We start from the raw sequence: 19,812 nt of genomic DNA, 5'->3' as shown, positions 1-19,812 counted from the left end.
CGTCGCCGAGCTGCCGTACTGCCGTGTCCGCCAGCAGCGACACAGGATTTGGTATTATGTTTATGTTTGTTACAATTTGCAGCGCCCTTATTAATTTAAAGAAAAGGGTTTGTGTATGTGCGTAGCAGCAGACGGTAATTTTGATAATGATAGGAGTTGAATTCTCAAGGGAAACCATTGTTAGGCGAATAGATTAAGTATTGATTTTTGTCATTGATTTCTTTGGTATTTGTGAGGGAATTGTTTCACTATGTATTTAATTGAGAAGTATTTCAGTCTGTCTCAAGAGTTTGATTAATTTGTAATATTGCTTTAATGCCACTGGAGGCAGATTTACATACGAAGCGATTGTTCAAAGAGCTTCTAGCGTTTTGTTAATTGAATGAGAAAGAATCGCTTTCAGAATATAGTTTTTGAAATAACGAATTACTTGTTTGGGTTATCATTTATCGAGTTTAGATTTGATCAAACCCTTTCTCTTGAATTATATGTAGTTGTAGTAAGCAACAGCAGCTGCAGCCGTAGCAACAGCAGGAGCCGCCCATACAGACCATGCATTGCACTCAGCATGCTCAGCATGAATAATAGGTTTTTTTAATGTTTTTGTTAAATAATGGAATGCAGCAGATCAAGCAGTGGCAGCAGAAAGACCAAGTAGGTTATTTGTTGCGCACTGGACCAATTGCAAAGCCGGCCGCGGTGGTCTCGCGGTTAAGGCGCTCAGTCCGGAACCGCGTGACTGCTACGGTCGCAGGTTCGAATCCTGCCTCGGGCATGGATGTGTATGATGTCCTTAGATTAGTTAGGTTTAAGTAGTTCTAAAGTTTTAGGGGACTGATGACCACAGGTGTTAAGTCCCATAGTGCTCAGAGCCATTCGAACCATTTTTTTTAACCAATTGCAGAAATAATAAAGTTTAGGCGATCTCTGTAACAGTAAAGTTAACAAGAGTAAGAGCACGAGATTTTCAGTAGAAAACACGAGATAAGAAGATAGAGCTCGTGACTTTCACGGGTTACAACATAGGTATGTGAGCGAGCGTTATTCAGTTGGAAAACACCCCCTGGAATGCTGTTCATTAATGGCAACACAACATGTCGAACCGCCGGACTGACGTACGTGGGATAAGCACGAGAGTGCTCTTCCTGTCGAACGAAGTCGCACCCCAAAAATTCACACCAGGTGTAGATCCAATGTGTCAAGCACGCCGGTAAGTTGTTTGCAAGCCCTCAACCGGCCTCCTCCTGATCAACACGCGGCCATTACTGGCACGGGGCATAACAGGATAGACCTCCACCCTGCTCTCCAATGAGATCTTGATTAGCACCACTGAAGTCGCAAATGTCAGTTGTTTGGGGTCAGTGGAATGCACGTTTCAGGTCGTTTAGCTCGGAGATATACTTGAATTAACCGATTTGTAACGGTTCGCTTTGTCACTGTGGTGCCAACTGCTGCTGAAATTGCTGCTGCAGATACAGTACGACGCACCAGAGCCATACACCGAATACGATGGTCTTCCCTCTCGGTTGTACCAAGTGGCCGTCCGGAGCCCAGTCTTCTTGTGAGCGTACATTATCGTCACCACCACTGATGGCAATCACGTACGAGAGCGGCTACATTCCTGCCACGTCTCTCTGCAGTATCGCGGAAGGAACATCCAGCTTATCGTAACTTTACTACACCACCTTGTTCAAACTCAGTACGGTGTTCAAAAATGGTTCAAATGGCTCTGAGCACTATGGGACTTAACGTCTGAGGTCATCAGTCCCATAGAACTTAGAAATACTTAAACCTAACTAACGTAAAGACATCACACGCATCCATGCACAAGAGTTATTTTGTGTTAATATCTTGCAGAACCAGTAATATAAAGTTTTCACGTGACACATGTCACATAGAGGGCGTTGCAAGCCGAGGTCTGCTGAACAGGTGCATGTAAACAGCGGCCTCAGTTTATGTGATCACTCTAAGCTTGTTGATACCAGTGCCTACCAAGTTTAATTGTATATTACAGGTACGTTCCTACCAACTCTTATGTTCATACGCAGGTGTACTTGTGATTTTCTGTTTTATGCTCTCCGATCGTTACGTGAAATTTTTAGCTTCTGGCACTGAGGATGGTCACTAAGCGACCGAAAATCGATTATGCGGATAATAAATAAAAAAAAGACCAATGCTGTTTCTCCTTCCAATTATATCCATTATCTGGTCGTGGTGCATATAACACTACATGGAATCGCCAATCAATAAGTCATTTTCGGTAGGTGACTGCGGAACTTATCGCGAAAGTGGCTTCGGTGTCTACGAGAGGGTGCAGTGTGACTAGTGGATGAGGAGCGTGCAGAGAGAGTGGGTGCAGACTGACCGCAGGGCCCGTGGTGGCTGAGGCGGGTGCCGTCTCGTAGGCTGCAGGCTGCGGCGCGCAGGTCGCACTCTGTGGGGTAGGTGCGGCCGTCGGTGCCGCAGACGGGTCCGGCGTCGTGGGGGGGCGGGCACAGCTCGGGGCAGCGGCAGGCGGCGCGGCCGGCCACCGTCACGCACTCCGCGCCCCACGGGCACTGCTGGCGCTCGCACGGCTCTGCAACACCAGCAAGGCGCGCGTCACTCTACACTCCGCGCTCCAGGTGGCTTACGGGCGACGAAGTATCCGGCGAGCAGAAATCCTCTGAAACTACATGGAAGTAAATAAAAATACGAGGGGCGTTCAACAACTAATGCAACACATTTTTTATCGGCTAATTTTGGTTAATAAAATGCACATTCTTTTTTGTGTTACATCTTGGAATATTTCCATTTCAGACCTACAGTTTCATGAAGTACCGACAGGCGACTACATCTAACATCTACATCCATACTCCGCAAGCCACCTGACGGTGTGTGGCGGAGGATACTTTGAGTACCTCTATCACTTCCCCCGGGGCCTTGTTTCGACTCAGGCCCCGGTAGTAGACAACATTCCATTAGAATTACTAACGGCCTTGGGAGAGCCAGTCCTGACGAAAGTCTACCATCTGCTGAGCAAGATGTACGAGACAGGCGAAATACCCTCAGACTTCAAGAAGAATATAATTATTCCAATCCCAAAGAAAGCAGGGGCTAACAGATAAAATTACCGAACTATCAGTTTAATAAGTCACAGCTGCTAAAGACTAACGCGAATTCCTTTCAGACGAATAGAAAAACTGGTAGAAGACGACCTCAGGGGAAGATCAGTTTGGATTCCGTAATTGGAACACGTGAGGCAATACTGACCCTACGACTTATCTTAGAAGCTAGATTAAGGAAAGGCAAACCTACGTTCCTAGCATTTGTAGACTTACAGAAAGCTTTTGACAATGTTGACTGGAATACTCTCTTTCAAATTCTGAAGGTGGCAGGGGTAAAATACAGGGAGCGAAAGGCTATTTACAATCCGTACAGAAACCAGATGGCAGTTATAAGAGTCGACGGACATGAAAGGGAAGCAGTCTTTGGGAAGGGAGGGAGACAGGGTTGTTGCCTATCCCTGATGTTATTCAATCTGTATATTGAGCAAGCAGTGAAGGAAACAAAAAAAAAGTTCGGAGTAGGTATTAAAATCTGTGGAGAAGAAATAAAAACTTCGAGGTTCGCCGATGACACTGTAATTCTGCCAGAGACAGCAAAAGAATTGGAAGCGCAGTTGAACGGAATGGACAGTGTCTTGAAAGGAGGATGTAAGATGAACATCAACAAAAGCAAAACGAGGATAATGGAATGTAGTCGGGTGATGCTGAGGGAATTAGATTAGAAAATGAGACAATTAAAGTAGTAAAGGAGTTTTGCTATTTGGGGAGCAAAATAACTGATGATGGCAGAAGTAGAGAGGATATAAAACGTAGATTGGCAATGGCAAGGAAAGCGTTTCGGAAGAAGAGAAATTTGTTAACATCGAGTATAGATTTATGTGTCAGGAAGTTGTTTCTGAACGTATTTGTATGCAGTGTAGCCATATGTGGACGATAACTAGTTTGGACAAGAAGAGAATAGAAGCTTTGGAAATGTGGTGCTACAGAATAATTCTGAAGATTAGATGGGTAGATCACATAACTAATGAGGAGGTATGATTGGAGAGAAGAGGAGTTTGTAGCACAACTTGACAAGAAGAAGGGACCGGTTGGTAGGACATGTTCTGAAGCATCAATGGATCACCAATTTAGTATTGGAGGGCAGCGTGGGGGGTAAAAATCGTAGAGGGAGACCAAGAGATGAATACTCTAAACAGACACAGAAGGATGTAGATTGCAGTAGGTACTGGCAGATGAAGAAGCTTGCACAAGATAGAGTAGCATGGAGAGCTGCATCAAACCAGTCTCAGGACTGAAGACCACAACAACAACAACAACATCGGTTATCCCTTCTATTCCAGTCTCGTATGGTTCGTGGAAAGAAAGATGTCGTTGTGCCTCTGTGTGGGCTCTAATCTCTCTGATTTTATCCTCATAGTCTCTTCGTGAAGTATACGTAGGAGGGACCAATATACTGCTTGACTCCTTGGTGAAGGTATGTTCTCGACACTTCAACAAAAGCCCGTTCCGAGCTACTGAGCGTCTCTCCTGCAGGGTCTTCCACTGGAGTTTATCTATCATCTCCGTAACGCTTTCGCGGTTACTAAATGATCCTGTAACGAAGCGCGCTGCTCTCCGTTGGATGGATCTTCTCTATCAAATGCCTCTGGGTACTATGCGACTTCACTTCTGAGGTCATCAGTCCCCTAGAACTTAGAACTTGTTCTCTGGATATCGACTAGTTGTCTGTGACTCATTTCTTGTTTGGATGTCCATAGTTTGTTAGTAATGGCTCTGAGCACTACGCAACTTAACTTCTGAGGTCAACAGTCGCCTAGAACTTAGAACTAATAAAACCTAACAAACCTAAGGACATCACACACATCCATGCCCGAGACAATATTCGAACCTTCGACCGTAGCGGTCGCTCGGTTCCAGACTGTAGCGCCTAGAACCGCTCGGCCACACCGCCCGGCGGATCGACTCTATCTGTTCTATTAACCCTATCTGGTACGGGTCCCACACCGGTGAGCAGTATTCAAGCAGTGGGCGAACAAGTGTACTGTAACCTACTTCCTTTGTTTTCGGATTGCATTTCCTTAGGTTTCTTCCAATGAATCTCAGTCTGACAACTGCTTTACCGACGATTAATTTTATATGGTTATTCCATTTAAAAACATTTCTAATCCCTACTCGCAGATAATTTATGGAATTAAGTGCTTCCAGTTGCTGACCTGCTCTATTGTAGCTAAATTATAAGGAATCTTTCTTTCTATGTATTTGCAGCACATTACACTTGTCTACATTGAGATTCAATTGCCATTCCCTGCACCATGCGTCATTTCGTTGCAGATCCTCCTGAATTTCAGTACAATTTTCCATTGTTACAACCTCTCGAGATACTACAGCATCATCTGCAAAAAGCCTCAGTGAACGTCCGATGTTATCCACAAGGTAATTTATGTATATTGTGAGTAGCAACAGTCCCACGACACTTCCCTGCGGCACACCTGAAATCACTCTTACTTCGAAAGACTTCTCTCCATTGAGATTGACATTCTGCGTTCTCTTAACTAGGAACTCTTCAATCCAATCACACAATTGGTCTGATAGTCCATATTGTCTTACTTTGTTCATTAAACGACTGTGCCGAACTGTATCGAACGCCTTGCGGAAGTCAAGAAACACGGCATCTACCTGTGAACCCGTGTCTATGGCCCTCTGAGTCTCGTGGACGAATAGCGCGAGCCGGGTTTCACACGATCGTCTTTTTCGAAACCCAAACTGATTCATATAGAGTAGATTTCTAGTCTCCAAAAAAGTCTTTATATTCGAACATAATGTGTGTTCCAAAATTCTACAACAGATCGACGTTAGAGATATAGGTCTATACTTCTGCACATCTGTTCGACGTCCCTTTTTTAAAGCGGGGATGACCTGTGCCCTTTTCCAATCCTTTCGAACGCTACGCTCTTCTAGAGACCTACGGTACACCGCCTCAAGAAGAGGGGCAAGTTCCTTCGCATACTCTGTGTAAAATCGAACTGGTATCCCATCAGGTCCAGCGACCTTTCCTTTTTTGAGCGATTTTAATTGTTTTTCTATCCCTCTGTCATCTATTTCGATATCTACCATTTTGTCATCTGTGCGACAATCTAGAGAAGGATCTACAGTGCATTCTTCCTCTGTGGAAAAAGACATTTAGTATTTCGGCCTATAGTCTGTCATCCTCTGTTTCAGTACCATTTCCGTCACAGAGTGTCTGGACATTTTGTTTTGATCCACCTACCGCTTTGACATAAGACCAAAATTTCTTAGGATTTTCTGACAAGTCAGTACATAGAAGTTTACTTTCGATTTCATTGAACGCCTCATATGTGGTATTCAAAATAGCGTCTGGAAGGGGGTTGAGGCTGCACCTGGCTGTGAGCAAAAGCACGGTGAGCCATTGGGCGAGGCGTCTGTCACAATTGAAATGTGTCCTATCTTCCCGGTGCAGGCGTGTCGCACACGTCTGATACTTGTACAATGTTTGAACGTACGGACACTCTCATTTTAGATGTTCGGCGGACCACAATCAAACAGCTCGCTGCTTAACTGGCCTCACAGCCGCACAGCCGAGAGAGGCTCACAAAACTGTTCGTCCTCACCCACCCTACAGCCCGGATCCCGCAGTTTTTGGCTTCCACCAGTTTGGCCTAACAAACCAACCAACTCCTCGTGGAGCAGTACGAGGACGATGCACAGGTTATTGATGGAGTAAGACGTTGGCTCCGACATCGACCAGCTGAGTGGCAAGACCGTTACGGTGAACGAAGGTTATGTTGAAAAAAAGGATTTTGTAATCAAAAGAGTGGACAATAATACGGTGTATTGAATCCTGAATAAAATGAAACTGCTTTCATAAAGAAGTGTTGCATTATTTGCTGAACGCCCCTTCTACAATGATGTGAAAAGGTATCTCTGCGAACCGAGCGGGTATTCTGAAACTGATTGGTACAAACTTCAAAACAACTGAAATTTTGTGGCTGACTAGGACTCGCCTGCTGTTTCCCTCTGAAGAATTGCCAGCATATCATTACCTGGCCACACCTGTGTGCTCGTTCTGTTCGCTGCTGTAGCTGTCAGGATCCGATTCCAGTACATGGTGAACGGTCAACGGTGGCTCTTCTCAGCTAACAATGATGGACATGTGTGTCGGTTATACGGGGAGAAATAATAAAATTTAGGGAGCACACTTATAAAAATAGTATTGCACTTCGGAGACATTTGAGAGAAATTGATCATCTGTTGCCCTCCATTAATCATGGTTTAGATACAGTCCATGTTGAACCTAAGCATGGGGGCCACGACATTCTTATGTGCATCGGCAGTCTGATCCGGAGGTCGTCATCAAGTGGGAAGTATCAGGCACAGGTTTTTTAATATTTTTGACGATTTACTAATTTCTTTGACTCTCTTTCATCTCTCCCTTACTTGTGTCGTAATTATCAGCAATTAATTCAGATTCATTTACTTTATCTTTTTATTGCAATATTTTCTGTAATGTTACAGGGTTTTCAATAAAATGTTCTGCCTACTCCTTCTCTTATTTGGCATTTTTATTGTACATACTGCCGTTTTTATTTCGTTTAATTACTAACGGCATTATTTTGCTATAGTGTCCTTTTACTTTAATTAAATCTGAATGCGTGTGCTACGTCAGTTAGTAGGCCCAAGCGCATCCCTGTCCATATGCGAAAACAATACTTGGTTACGTTCTTTTACACTGTCGGGAATTCATGTTTTCTTCACTTTATTACTCTGTATTGCTTTCTATACAAAATATGTTCATATTTCATATTTTGGAAATAGGTTTTTCGCCATCTGGAGGTGGCCCTTTATAACAGCGCTTTAACTGTTATTATTAATGTGTATGAGATCTTATGGGACTTAAATGCTAAGGTCATCAGTCCCTAAGCTTACACACTACTTAACCTAAATTATCCTAAGGACAAACACACACACATCCATGCCCGAGGGTAGACTCGAACCTCCGCCGGGACCAGCCGCACAGTCCATGACTGCAGCGCCTCAGACCGCTCGGCTAATCCCGTGCGGCTAACTGTTATTGTGATACACGCCTTATTTATCTGTTTTATACAGCTGATCGTGTATATGTAAGTACTTTTCATTTCTTTGCTAATAGTTACGGCGTATTTGTAGCAATGAGATATAATAATTTTTTTCATGAGCACTGGTTTGCAACGCCGTGTGGTGAGCGTGATTTTAATCTTACTTTCGGAAGCACCAATTCCTTTAGTACTGTACTGATGATGGTGTTTATCAGTTGGTACTATTATCTTAGCATTGTGAATTTTTAGGTGTGACATCATTTGCGTCTAAATTTTTTTCTTCAACTTTGTATTTTGGTTTGTATTATTTATACAGCCTGTATTGTCATGAGTTGCACAGTTACGTTTTATTACTTGGTGTGGATTACCCTTGTGCTCATGAATGTACAATTTTTTGGCAGATCCTCTGACGATAGGCAACACCGGAAACGCGTGATGCAATACAGAAGTTCAATTAACGTCCTGTGATCGTTATTAGCGACCTGTCAGCATAGGTTATAATTTTCCTAATGATAGGTTGGTCTGTCCCTAATTATCTTCAACGGGTAGTGGTCTGGGCGTACTAGGTAGACTCCATAGGATGAAGATTTCAAACGAAGGCCCCTGATTTCCGCCATCTGTTGGGAAAGAAAATCTGAAAGCCCTGGCACGTTACAGGCGCCATTCTAGTCGGAGAAGAACAGTCAACGGAGATGCCTACATTCAACTCTACGTTCAGGTTGGTTGAAAGGGCTCGATGTTAAGGAGTTTCAAGGAGCAGTTTGGAGGCGGCGAAGTCGGGGAGGAGGAAGGACTACAAGAATCTGAAGTATCTGGTCGTGTGCGGATAAGGCATTCTGTTTATTCATTTTCCAGTTTTCTCAGGGAATTTTACGGTTTAGTGAGCTTGCAAGTACTGGATAGGATAGGCGATTTTATATCAGAGGATGGAACCATTAACTAAATGGAGGCAATGTCCACGGAATGAAGAGGTTTAGACACGTTGTAATTTAAATAAAAAAATAAATTTTTGGTGGGGATTTTAGTCCTGTGCTTTTGCGTTTCTGTTCTGTTATTGGTGCGGTGCATGGGCCAGAGGAAACGCTCAGCCCGTCACCCAGATACAACAGCTGTCTGGCAGTGAGGCTGACGAAGATATGTGTGGTTTGGAGTCCCATACCGAAGTACATCACAGTATATTCACGCTCAGCTTCTACTGTGTGTCTGAACAGATACCGTAGCAGTTGTGGACCCAAAAGGCACTATCAAGTTAGAATAAAAAGCCAAAGTTTGCGAATATAACGGCACAGTCCACAAATAGACGGCCAAACGATCCATGACGTCAGTACTTCAGGATGACATGTAATTTGCCGAGTGAGGGAATGCCTTCTACAACAATAACTTCCTTGGCGGTTGTATGTGGCCCTTCTTGCATTAGAATTACGGGCAGTAGGAAACAGTCAACAAGGATGTAGAAAAATAACTGTTTGGCCAGAAGAAGAAAATGATCTACATAATCGGGCGTACGACCACGATAAGGGAGAGGGTTCTGCAGAACGTTAGAAGAGATACGTGACGTGTATTTGCAGTTGAGAATATGGACAACCACAAGCTATGTAAAGGAATGACGACAATGAAAATTTGTATTGGACCGGGTCTCGAATCTGTGCTTTACGCTTATAGCGAAGGTCGCTTTAGCATTAGCCTACCGGAGCACGTTTCACGCCCCGGACATATATCTTCTCTATGTCGTCCACCATGCATCTACAACCAGCCCTCGTACATTAATTGTATAGATTCACGGATATATTTCAGCTGAAAATCGCTTGTTCGGTGCCGGCAGATAAATATTACGTTCCAGTTCCTGTGTTATGCAGAAGCACGATGCAATGTTCGTTCGGACATGCGTGCATCGCACTGTACAGTAATTCTGAACAACAGAGGCACTGCAGCCTCACACGTTAATGGAGAGTTCCTCCTGGAGATTGCAGAGAGCGAGACTCGATAATGGAGACTTGACATGGAGACGCCAAAGCAGCACCTTGGTGACGGCATCAGTCACACATGATCTCCGCCTAACGTCAGGCCCTGGTTTTGGCCGCTGCCGAAGACACGCCCGCCCGCAGACTGCACGCCGCCGCCGGGAGAAGCTGTTGGTCGACTGCAAGAGCCCCAAGCTCGATCGTCGCCGCTAAATAGCTCGCCCCCACAGAAGCACATCACGCCCCTCAAAGGCGCCTCGCAGTTCCGTTTGTATCTTACCAGACCCATTTGAAATCACGATACCGAGATACTTGTTGCGGACGACGAGCATATTAATGTAAGGTCCAGTACATCTACATCTACATCCACGTGATTACTCTGCTATTCACATTTAAGTGCCTAGCAGAGGGTTCAGTGAACCACCTTCAAGCTGTCTCTCTACCTTTTCACTCTCGAACGGCACGTGGGAGAAACGAGCACTTAAATTTTTCGGTGCAAACCCTGATTTCTCTTATTTTATCGTGATGATCGTTTCTCCCTATATAGTTGGGTGCCAACTGAATGTTTTCGCAGTTCAAATGGTTCAAATGGCTCTGAGCACTACGGGACTTAACATCTGTGGTCGTCAGTCCCCTAGAGCTTAGAACTACTTAAACCTAACTAACCTAAGGACATCATACACATCCATGCCCGAGGCAGGATTCGAACCTGCGACCGTAGCAGTTGCGCGGTTCCGGACTGAGCGCCTAGAACCGCTAGACCACCACGGTCGGCTTTTCGCAGTCGGCGGAGAAAACTGGTGATTGAAATTTCATGTGAAAATTCCGTTGCAGCGAAAAACGCCTTTGTTTTAATGATTGCCACTCCAATCCACATATCATGTCTGTGGCACTATCTCCCTTATTTCGCGTTAATACAAAACTAGCAGTCCTTCTTTGAAGTTTTTCAATATCATCCGTCAGTCCCACCTGATACGGATCCCACACCGCACAGGAGTACTCCAGAATAGAAAGGACAAGTGTAGTGTAAGCAGTCTTTAGTAGATCTGTTGCACCTTTTAAGTGTTCTGCCTATGGATCACAGTCTTTGGTTTCCTCTATCCACAATATTATCTATGTGATCGTTCCAAATTAGCTTATTTGTAATTGTAATCCCTAAGTATTTAGTTGAATTTACTGCCTTCAGATTTGTGTGGCTTATCACGTAATCTAAATTTAGCGGATTTCTTTTGGTACTCATGTGAATAACTTCACTTTTCTTTATAAATGGTCAACTGGCACTTTTCTCACCACACAGATATTTAAATCATGTTGCAATTCGTTTTGGTCATCTTATGACTTTAGAAGATGTTAAATGATAGCATCATCTGCAAATAATCTAAGAGGGCTATTCAGATTGTCTCCTATGTCGTTAATATAGATCAAGACCTATAACACTTCATTAGGGAACGGCAGATATTACTTGTGTTTTACTCGATATCGGGTTGCGTGACCTAAACCCATAGTTTCACAACTTATACAGTAGTCCACACAACCAAATGATTTTCTTAAATCAAAGAAAATACATACTTCATCAGCCTATGGTTTAGCCCATATAGAAGCTCACACACAACAGAATAAATGGCATTTTTTATGTGGAAACTCCTTACTAAAACGAAAGTGTAGTAAGATGTGACCCCAACTCTCATACATATTTTTTCTGAAAACTCTGATAAAGAAACTCACCAGTGATTGTCTACATTCTCTCTTTCATCCTTTTCAAAAAGTACTTTTACTAACGAATAGTTAACTATGGCAGGAAACTGACTACATCTGAAAGACACAGTGCACAGGTGAATGGGTACAGAAGAGCCCTAAACCAATAAAATTTTGGTTTAAGTTGCTGACTATTGGCAAGAAGTAATCATTAAATATTTACCACAAGTCTGGTGCAAATTCTGTAATATGTTCATTGTTAATAAATTTAAGGCCGTGTGCTGTTTAGTAGCCCACAGAAGGCCAGCATGTAGGCATTGTCAACAAACGTACTATGGATACTATAGTACTTTGCGGCGCGCTGCTCGGGACGAAATTTTCGAGCTAAGCCACTCCTGGATAATGCGAGAGACTCTTCAAAGCCACTGAAGACGGACAGGTGCTGTTTAACTGCGGTGTCGTGCTTCGCTCAGGCTGACTGACAGAGGAGGGATTCTGCCGATTTCTGAGGAACTGATATACTTGAGCAGGGGCTTATAGGCTTTTTGTTAGGAACAGGCGGGCCAGTTGCTAGGCTGCAGCCTTCGTGCCGCCTCAGAAATAGCAAGAAACACTTGGTGGATTCTAAGCGGTTTTCTCAAGAAAATCTGGCTTGTAAGCTGCTAGGAATCTAGCCCCCAAAAATGACAGGTGAAACACCGGAAGTCAGAGTGAAACGCAACTGAACTGTCTTGATTCACAACTGGCCGTTGCCCAGTGACGTTTCAAAAGCAGTGTCAGAAAGGCTGGCCTCCTGTAATGGAGATTGACAATGGCGTTTACCTAGCGTCGTTCGTTCACTGAGTGGCAATGCAAATGGAGTCCATCAATGATGAGACGAAACGACGGAAAATTCAGCTCCCTGAAACACAGACTGTGGGGAAAAGAACAAAACAGCGAACCAGTGGGAACCTAGGGATCAATGTGAGTCCACATTCGAGGCCAAGCTGTCTTTTCGGAAGTCAGTTGGAGATCATTCCGACTCTACGATTCAAAAGAGCTTACTAAGACCTTTGGGAGTCCATTCTGTGGTGATTCGAAAGTTGCACAGTAAATTCTTTAAGAATACTTTCGTGTATCATTGAACAGAAAGTTTCTATTCAGTTTTGAGATACCGAATCTGATCCCTGGATTCATTTCAAAGTCTACTGTCACTCTACGGCACCTCACTTTCCGTTCCAAGTTGGATGGTTTTTCTCGTTGTCCAACGCTTTAATATTTAAGCAGCTGACTGCGTTCCTGTCATATGAGCTCAGCTTGCAAATATAACAGCGATATCATCTCTGTGGTTTAGTTATTGCAGATAATAGACGTCGCATGAGTGCTGCGAGCTGGAAAGTGATTACTCTGAGCAGTACAATGGAGCTGCGTCGGCTGCTGGGAAATAAGCTTTACCCGGAAAGCGATTATGGAGGATGTGTGGGATAGTGAATGGGTTAAGCCACTCTGAGCATCATCCCAAAGCCACAGTACATGGAGACAAAAGCAGCCGACTGTCATCCAACGGACAGTCCCTCACAGCGAGATCAGCACATCGCGACAACCTCACGCCAGCTGCCCACGTCTTTACATGTCATCAATTCCGTCGTGTGGTAAGATTAAGTAGATGACCACTACCTATATGCCCAGTTACCGAGCTGTGTCTAGACCCAATCAAATCAGCCCTGTGATTGTCGTATTGATGATATGTACATAACTCTTACACAAGTAAGATTTTCCCTGATTCATTAGTTTCAATTTTTTCCATTTGCTTACCATTAGTACCTGCATTTCGCTTACAAGTCTTACGACAATACTTCGCCTTTAAACTCGCTCGTTTCAACTAATTTAGAAAAAAATACATATGGTCTATGTAGTACCTGACAACTACATCATAAACAAAACGTCTTCATTACTAAAAACACCTTTGAAGCTCCGCAGCCCAGTCCAGTGCATACTAACACCAGTGAGCAATTAATCCAATCAGACAGTTAGATGTAGACATCCTCTATCGTCTGCGAAGAGAAAAATGACAAATCGCACATATGGTTCCCGTGCTTCATCTGTGCATCTCTGGGAACCAATAGTATTGCTGCGACCAATTTCAAAGCATATCTCATTTTCTTTCCGTTGCAGATGCACATTTTTTAAATACGTGACATGTTTCGATATCTCGGGACCAGAATCAGATTTAAAATAAAGTAAAGGTAAATATGTACTTTCCAGTATTTTATAAGAAGTAGAAAAGAATTGTAAGTAACAGTAGTAATTACCTATATATTTGCGTCGACAAGCCGTCGCGTGTGTGTCAGAATTTCATATATCTCATATCAGAGCATTGTGCTTTGCAGCTGCGATCATCATGATTTATATTGCTATCTGATGGAAACAGAGGGGGATATTGGGAGGTGACGGTTTGTGAAAAACAAACAGTACACATGCAATTTTACTTCATTGTAGATTTGAAAGTGATTCTGAGAGTTCAATACATGTCATGTACTTTAAAAATGCGCAACTGAGACTAAATAATAAATGGAATTTTTAAAAAATATCAATACATTTGCTGTCTAACGTAATGAATATGCCGGCTATAATCAATATCAGATCCATGGAGCTCTATATGCCCAACAACAAACATGCTACTTTTTTACCCTCACCACATTAGTTGGTTTCCTCGGTGTTTTTACAATTGTACCGGCTGCAAATTTACCTCCAAATAAATATACGACACCAATAATTTTGCATTTAGAAGCGAGGATCCTGTGATCCTGTGTGAACAGACTTTCACTACTTGCTCACGATCCGATTTGGGTGCTGCTAACTTGGTAACAAATTGATACGTTTCTGTACTGCGATGGCAAGCGTCTGGTGCAAAGGCCAACGGCTGTGAGCTATCGATAACAGCATGACATGAAATTGCAGTTCCTGAGGATGTTGCAAGTTTTGCAGGCATCGTTAGATTTCGTTCTGCCGTCTAGACTAGAGGTCGTTGCGATTTTGGGTTGTAAATAACATTAGTTAAGTCCCGGAAGCGTTGCCAAATCCTGAAAACGCCATTTTATGGTTTTTCCAAGGGTGTCTACTTTGCAGTTTGTGTCTAATCTGAATCAAAATATCTGCCGAACCTTCAGTGTTAAAAATAAGAGTCCAAGTGGCTTCTTTGTGGCATTACATTGCGTTAGTACCAAAGATTGCCCAACCGCGGGTAAACTGGCACGCTGAAGGCTCCGTGAAAACTTAAACACGTATGTAAATATAGTTCATCCACCCAGTGACTCGAAAATCTCAACGATTTTTGCCTGTTTACGACATAAATATCGGCACGATATAGGTACCCGGGGTCCAGAACTGCACTAGATTTTCTATATTAGTTACGCCGACTAACACGGACATATAAAAAGAAGCGAGCATGGGACTTTAGTTTGTAGATGTAGGTATAGAAGATTTAATAAAATATTTATTGTTTGCCTACAGGTCTATGACTATAAATTACTTTTTATGTTTGCGTGCTGTGATTTTCGTCTCTTATGATGAGTGCAATGTGCGTTCCGGTGGCAAATAGATATTTTTCGTGGGATACAGTTGCAGTTGAACAGGTTTCAGATTTTTTTCCGTTACTTGTAAAGTGAAACCTTACTTCATGTCAAATTTCTTGGTTCTAGGTCAACGGGAAGCACTCTATAGGTTGTTATGAGTGAGTTTTCGAATAGCAAACTGTGAGACACAATTTGCCGTATCTTTTGATTGCGTTAACTTAGGAACTTAAAATCTTTACACCGCCAGGGGAATAGAGACCTTAGCCTGTGAGAAAAACTTGACTTTGATATACCTACCTGTTCAAGAGGGAAAGGGGTCTTAACAAACAGACATATGGATGAAATATGATAATAAAACATTTTTTAGTGTTATGTAATTACAGATTAAGAATTTTCGGATGTCTACGTTTACTTGTACTGTGAAACCTTACTTCTTGTCAAATCTCGTTATTCTAGGTCCATGTGAAGTACCGTATAGGTTTTGATGTGTGAGTTTTCGATTATCAAAATATGTGTCATAAACGACCGAATCTTTCGACTGAATTGACTTAGAAACTTAAACGTTTTACTGCAAGAGGATGCTACGCCTTAATATATGACATATATTTGAACTGGATACGTCCTCTCGTTCCTGAGAGACAGGGGTCTTAACAGTCGTGACAGACACACACACACATACACACACACACACACACACACACACACACAGACGGACAACAAAGCGATCTTAAAAGGGTTATGTTATTACAGATTAAAACACGGAACCCTTATAAAAATTCCGTTCTGCTCGGACCTGTACGCGTTGGTACATTAGAGGTAACTCCTACTCTTTATGTTTAAATTACATGCTTCTTTGAACAGTGGGTGTACACCTTTCCTATACCGACTGCATAATTTCAGTTTTAGATCTCTTCACGATCATTTGCCATGGTTATTATTTCTATTTTCCTTTTTATGTTTAACTTTGATACATAAGTGTGTATCACAAGATGCTGTCTTGGTTTAAATGATGAAAACGTCATGATTAAGCACGGTTTAACTTTTTTCTTCGGAAAATCTAATTATTAACCCATTTTATTTCCCCTGACCTTCTTACAACTATCCCGAGATTAAGTGCTCAAAACATTTAAAAAAAATTGCTGATAACCTTTTGTTTCAGATCAATCATTGGATTAATTTGTTTTGATTACAAAAATGTTATTCGACAGTAACCATTATATTACTTACTTGCAACGTGAATGTCATCGTACTTCGTTCCTGCGATTTATTCGAAGTCTTAATATGAATAACTTAATAACTCGCAGATAATTTGTTACGTGTAATGCTGTTTAAATTGTTGGTAAGGATCTAGGCAAAGTGAAAATGTCGACTCGGATGTAGATTTTTTAATTATTATTTATATTTTAGCAGTTTTGTGTCCAGATGTTTCAAGCTCTACACAATTGATGTTTGTGTTCGTGTCGGCTTATTACATTAACCGGAAATAGTATGCATTAGACGACGACGTTAATAGTACTATACGTTTGTAGCACGCTTACGTTAGTGTTGATATGGCAACTGGTGTTTTATTATTTCTTAGTTTCGACTACTGCGTAGTCCTATGCTTACGACATTTCCCGGCATTATGACCTCACCTGAATAGTTATGTGGCATTCATAAACTAAATATTTCGCTTATCACGTTGCCACTTCTTTGTAATTTCTCTCTGACGACACAAATTTACGCAGAAACTTAGCTGTTTAGTTGACAAGATATTTGTTAATTCTATCTGAAAATCGTAGTAAAGAACCGGAGAGACACTAAAAAGTAGCATTCCAAGCACACACACAAACCATTTTTGTGCTAGAGAAACACAAAAGTAGGACAGTGTAACCTAGTCCTTCAGGTCTATTGGCCGAAAGAGGAACATTAATTAGCTGTGACTTCGGTAACTGCTACATCTGCAACCAGCTGGCGGATGCTGTCATAATGGACATGCTTGCTGTCATAGCAGTCGAGTGGGATGCGGACCGTCACTTGGTGGAAACACACAACGAGGAAGGTGGTAAACGAATAGTGCACGTTTTATGGTATTTTAGCACTGGACTGTACCATTACGGTTTAGTTAGTTTTCTATGAATGTAATATGTACTAGAACCACGATACATTATCTCCCCTGTTTTATTCAACAGACACGAGTAATCGTTATACGTTATTTTAGAAGTTTATTTCTGAGCTGCAAGAAGAATTCTGGTCCAGACACACTTATCTACTTATGTGACTACCCGATATTTTCTTTGTACTAGAGGGAAGATATAAAACGATGGTCCCACACAGCAAGCATCTTGTAAAGATACTACAGTGAGGTCACAGAAGTCATAGGATAGCGATATGCACATATATAGATGACGGGAGTATCTCGAACATGAGGTATAAAAGGGCGGTGCATTGGCAGAGCTGTAACTGGTGCTCAGGTGATTCATGTGAAAAGATTTCCTACGTGGTTATGGCCGCACGATGGAAATCAACAGACTTTGAACGCGCAATGCTAGTTGGAGCTAGACGCATGGAACATTCCGTTTCAGAAATCGTTAGAAAATTCAATATTTCGAGATCCACTCTATCAACAGTGTGCTGACAGTACAAATTTCAGACATTGCCTCTCACCGCGGACAGTGGCTGACGGCTTTCACTTAATGACCGAGAGCAGCGATGTCTACATAAAGTTGTCAGTGCTAACAGACAAGTAATACTGAGTGGAACAACAGCAGTAATCAGTGCGGGGCGTACGACGAACGTATTTGTTGGGACAGTGCGGAGAAATTTGGCGTTTCTGGGCTATGGTAGCAGCCGACGGACGCAAGTGGTTTTGCTAACAGCATGGCATCGTCCGAAGCGCCTCTTCTCAGCTCGTGACCGTATCGGTTGGTCCCTAGACGACTGGAAACCCGTGGTCTGGTCGGATGAGTCCCGATTCCAATTGGAGAAAGCTGATAGTAGAGTTCGGGTTTGGCGCAGACCCCATGAATTCGTGAACCCAGGTTGTCGACAAGACACCGTGCAAGCTGGTCGTGGCTCCGCAACAGTGTGGGCAGCGTTGACATGAAATGGACTGGCTCGTATTCCTCAACAATTTTTATCTATGACAATGCGCTATGTCGTCGGGCCACAATTATTCTCGACTGCTTTGAAGATCATTCTGGAATATTAGGAGGTAGACCAAGACTTTTGTTACCCCAGTATATAAAGAAGAAAAATGTTAGTATATCATTTTAAAAAGCTTGACAACGGAAATTAAGTGCCACAGGGCGTTGGATAGTAAATTAAATAAAGGAATATCGTTAGTAAAAGTAGAGGATGTTTTTATGTTAAAAAGAATCATTGTTTTTGCACTCGTACGCAACAAACTATTTCGTAATGGTTAAATTGGAAATTTTTAGTATGCGTGTCAAATGCCTTTATTTATGACGTCATTACGAAAAAAGTAACGTTGCTGAAACTTTTGGAAATAATTAATATAAAATTGTCACGTTATTTAGATACACAATTGAGGGCTACGCTGAGCTGATGAGCCTGGACTGGATAGGAATTGGTTGGGTCCACATCAACCCAGTCGGGGGACTTATGACCCCAAGGGAACAACAGTTTCCCTGGTTAGAAAGATATGAGAAAATACGTGAACAGAAACTTCCCAGCAATTTAAGCGCATGCCACTTGCTTCTTATGAAAATCTGATTATGCCGCGGTAGGTGTTGGGACGATACCGCTTTTGTGGCGTAGCTGCTCGATTCGTACAAATTATATTAAGAAACTGTTCTCTTAGTCACCTGTCGAATGTGAATAGGCTGTAGTAAGATATGAAGTAACTCGTTCGGCTATTTTTGAAGATCGGAAGTAAAGTAATGCTTTTAGTAATGATATTCAGAACTTAGAGTGCTTGGTATAGTGCGTTACACGGTCTTCAGGAGGCGCAGTGCTGTCAGTGACGTAAATTAGAGGTGTAGGAACGTGGTATCACAGTAGAGAACAGACACAGACCTCAAAGAAGCGGTGCTAGCCGGCGCAAACTCTGTTACCAGAGGAGAAAGAGAAATAAAAAGGCAGAGTGGAAATTACCCAGGGGAAAGGTGAGTGAGAAGGGGAACGGAAACAACATCAAGTACGGGAAGAATGTTAGCGCAGAGGGAGGCCCAGGAAAAGAAATGCAGATGAGGGGGCGGCGGCCGGCGCAAAGGAATCCGCCAAAGTGCCCGCCCTGCCCAGCACCGGGCCGGGCTGAAGCCCCTGCGAAGGAGGCAGCCCAACCGGCATTACCGCTGGGCTCGTCGGCCTAACTCGGCGCGAGGGCGGCTGCGGTCACTGCTGTGGGTAGATGCAGCAAGTGGCGCCAGCAAGCTCGGGGCGTTCTCAGTTCACTCACATCAACATTAACTCAACTGCGTAAAATGACGAGGTGTACGAGCATGAGGTCGCTAAGGCATTT

The 19,812-nt window shown here is 42.9% G+C and overlaps 1 protein-coding gene across 1 annotated transcript in view; it reads right to left on the bottom strand.

Annotated features, from left to right (window-relative positions):
* The window catches only part of LOC126334783 (agrin-like), a 1,978,886-nt gene that overhangs the window by 65,401 nt on the left and 1,893,673 nt on the right, over positions 1–19,812 (bottom strand). Inside the window, exon 5 of the mRNA XM_049997385.1 lies at positions 2,366–2,578. Within this exon, the coding sequence (XP_049853342.1) occupies positions 2,366–2,578 (213 nt within the window). The remainder of the gene's footprint in view (positions 1–2,365; positions 2,579–19,812) is intronic.

This window comes from Schistocerca gregaria, chromosome 2, assembly GCF_023897955.1.
Source record: "Schistocerca gregaria isolate iqSchGreg1 chromosome 2, iqSchGreg1.2, whole genome shotgun sequence".
Classification (NCBI taxonomy): Eukaryota; Metazoa; Arthropoda; class Insecta; order Orthoptera; family Acrididae; genus Schistocerca; species Schistocerca gregaria.
This window is presented reverse-complemented; position numbering and strand designations above follow the sequence as displayed.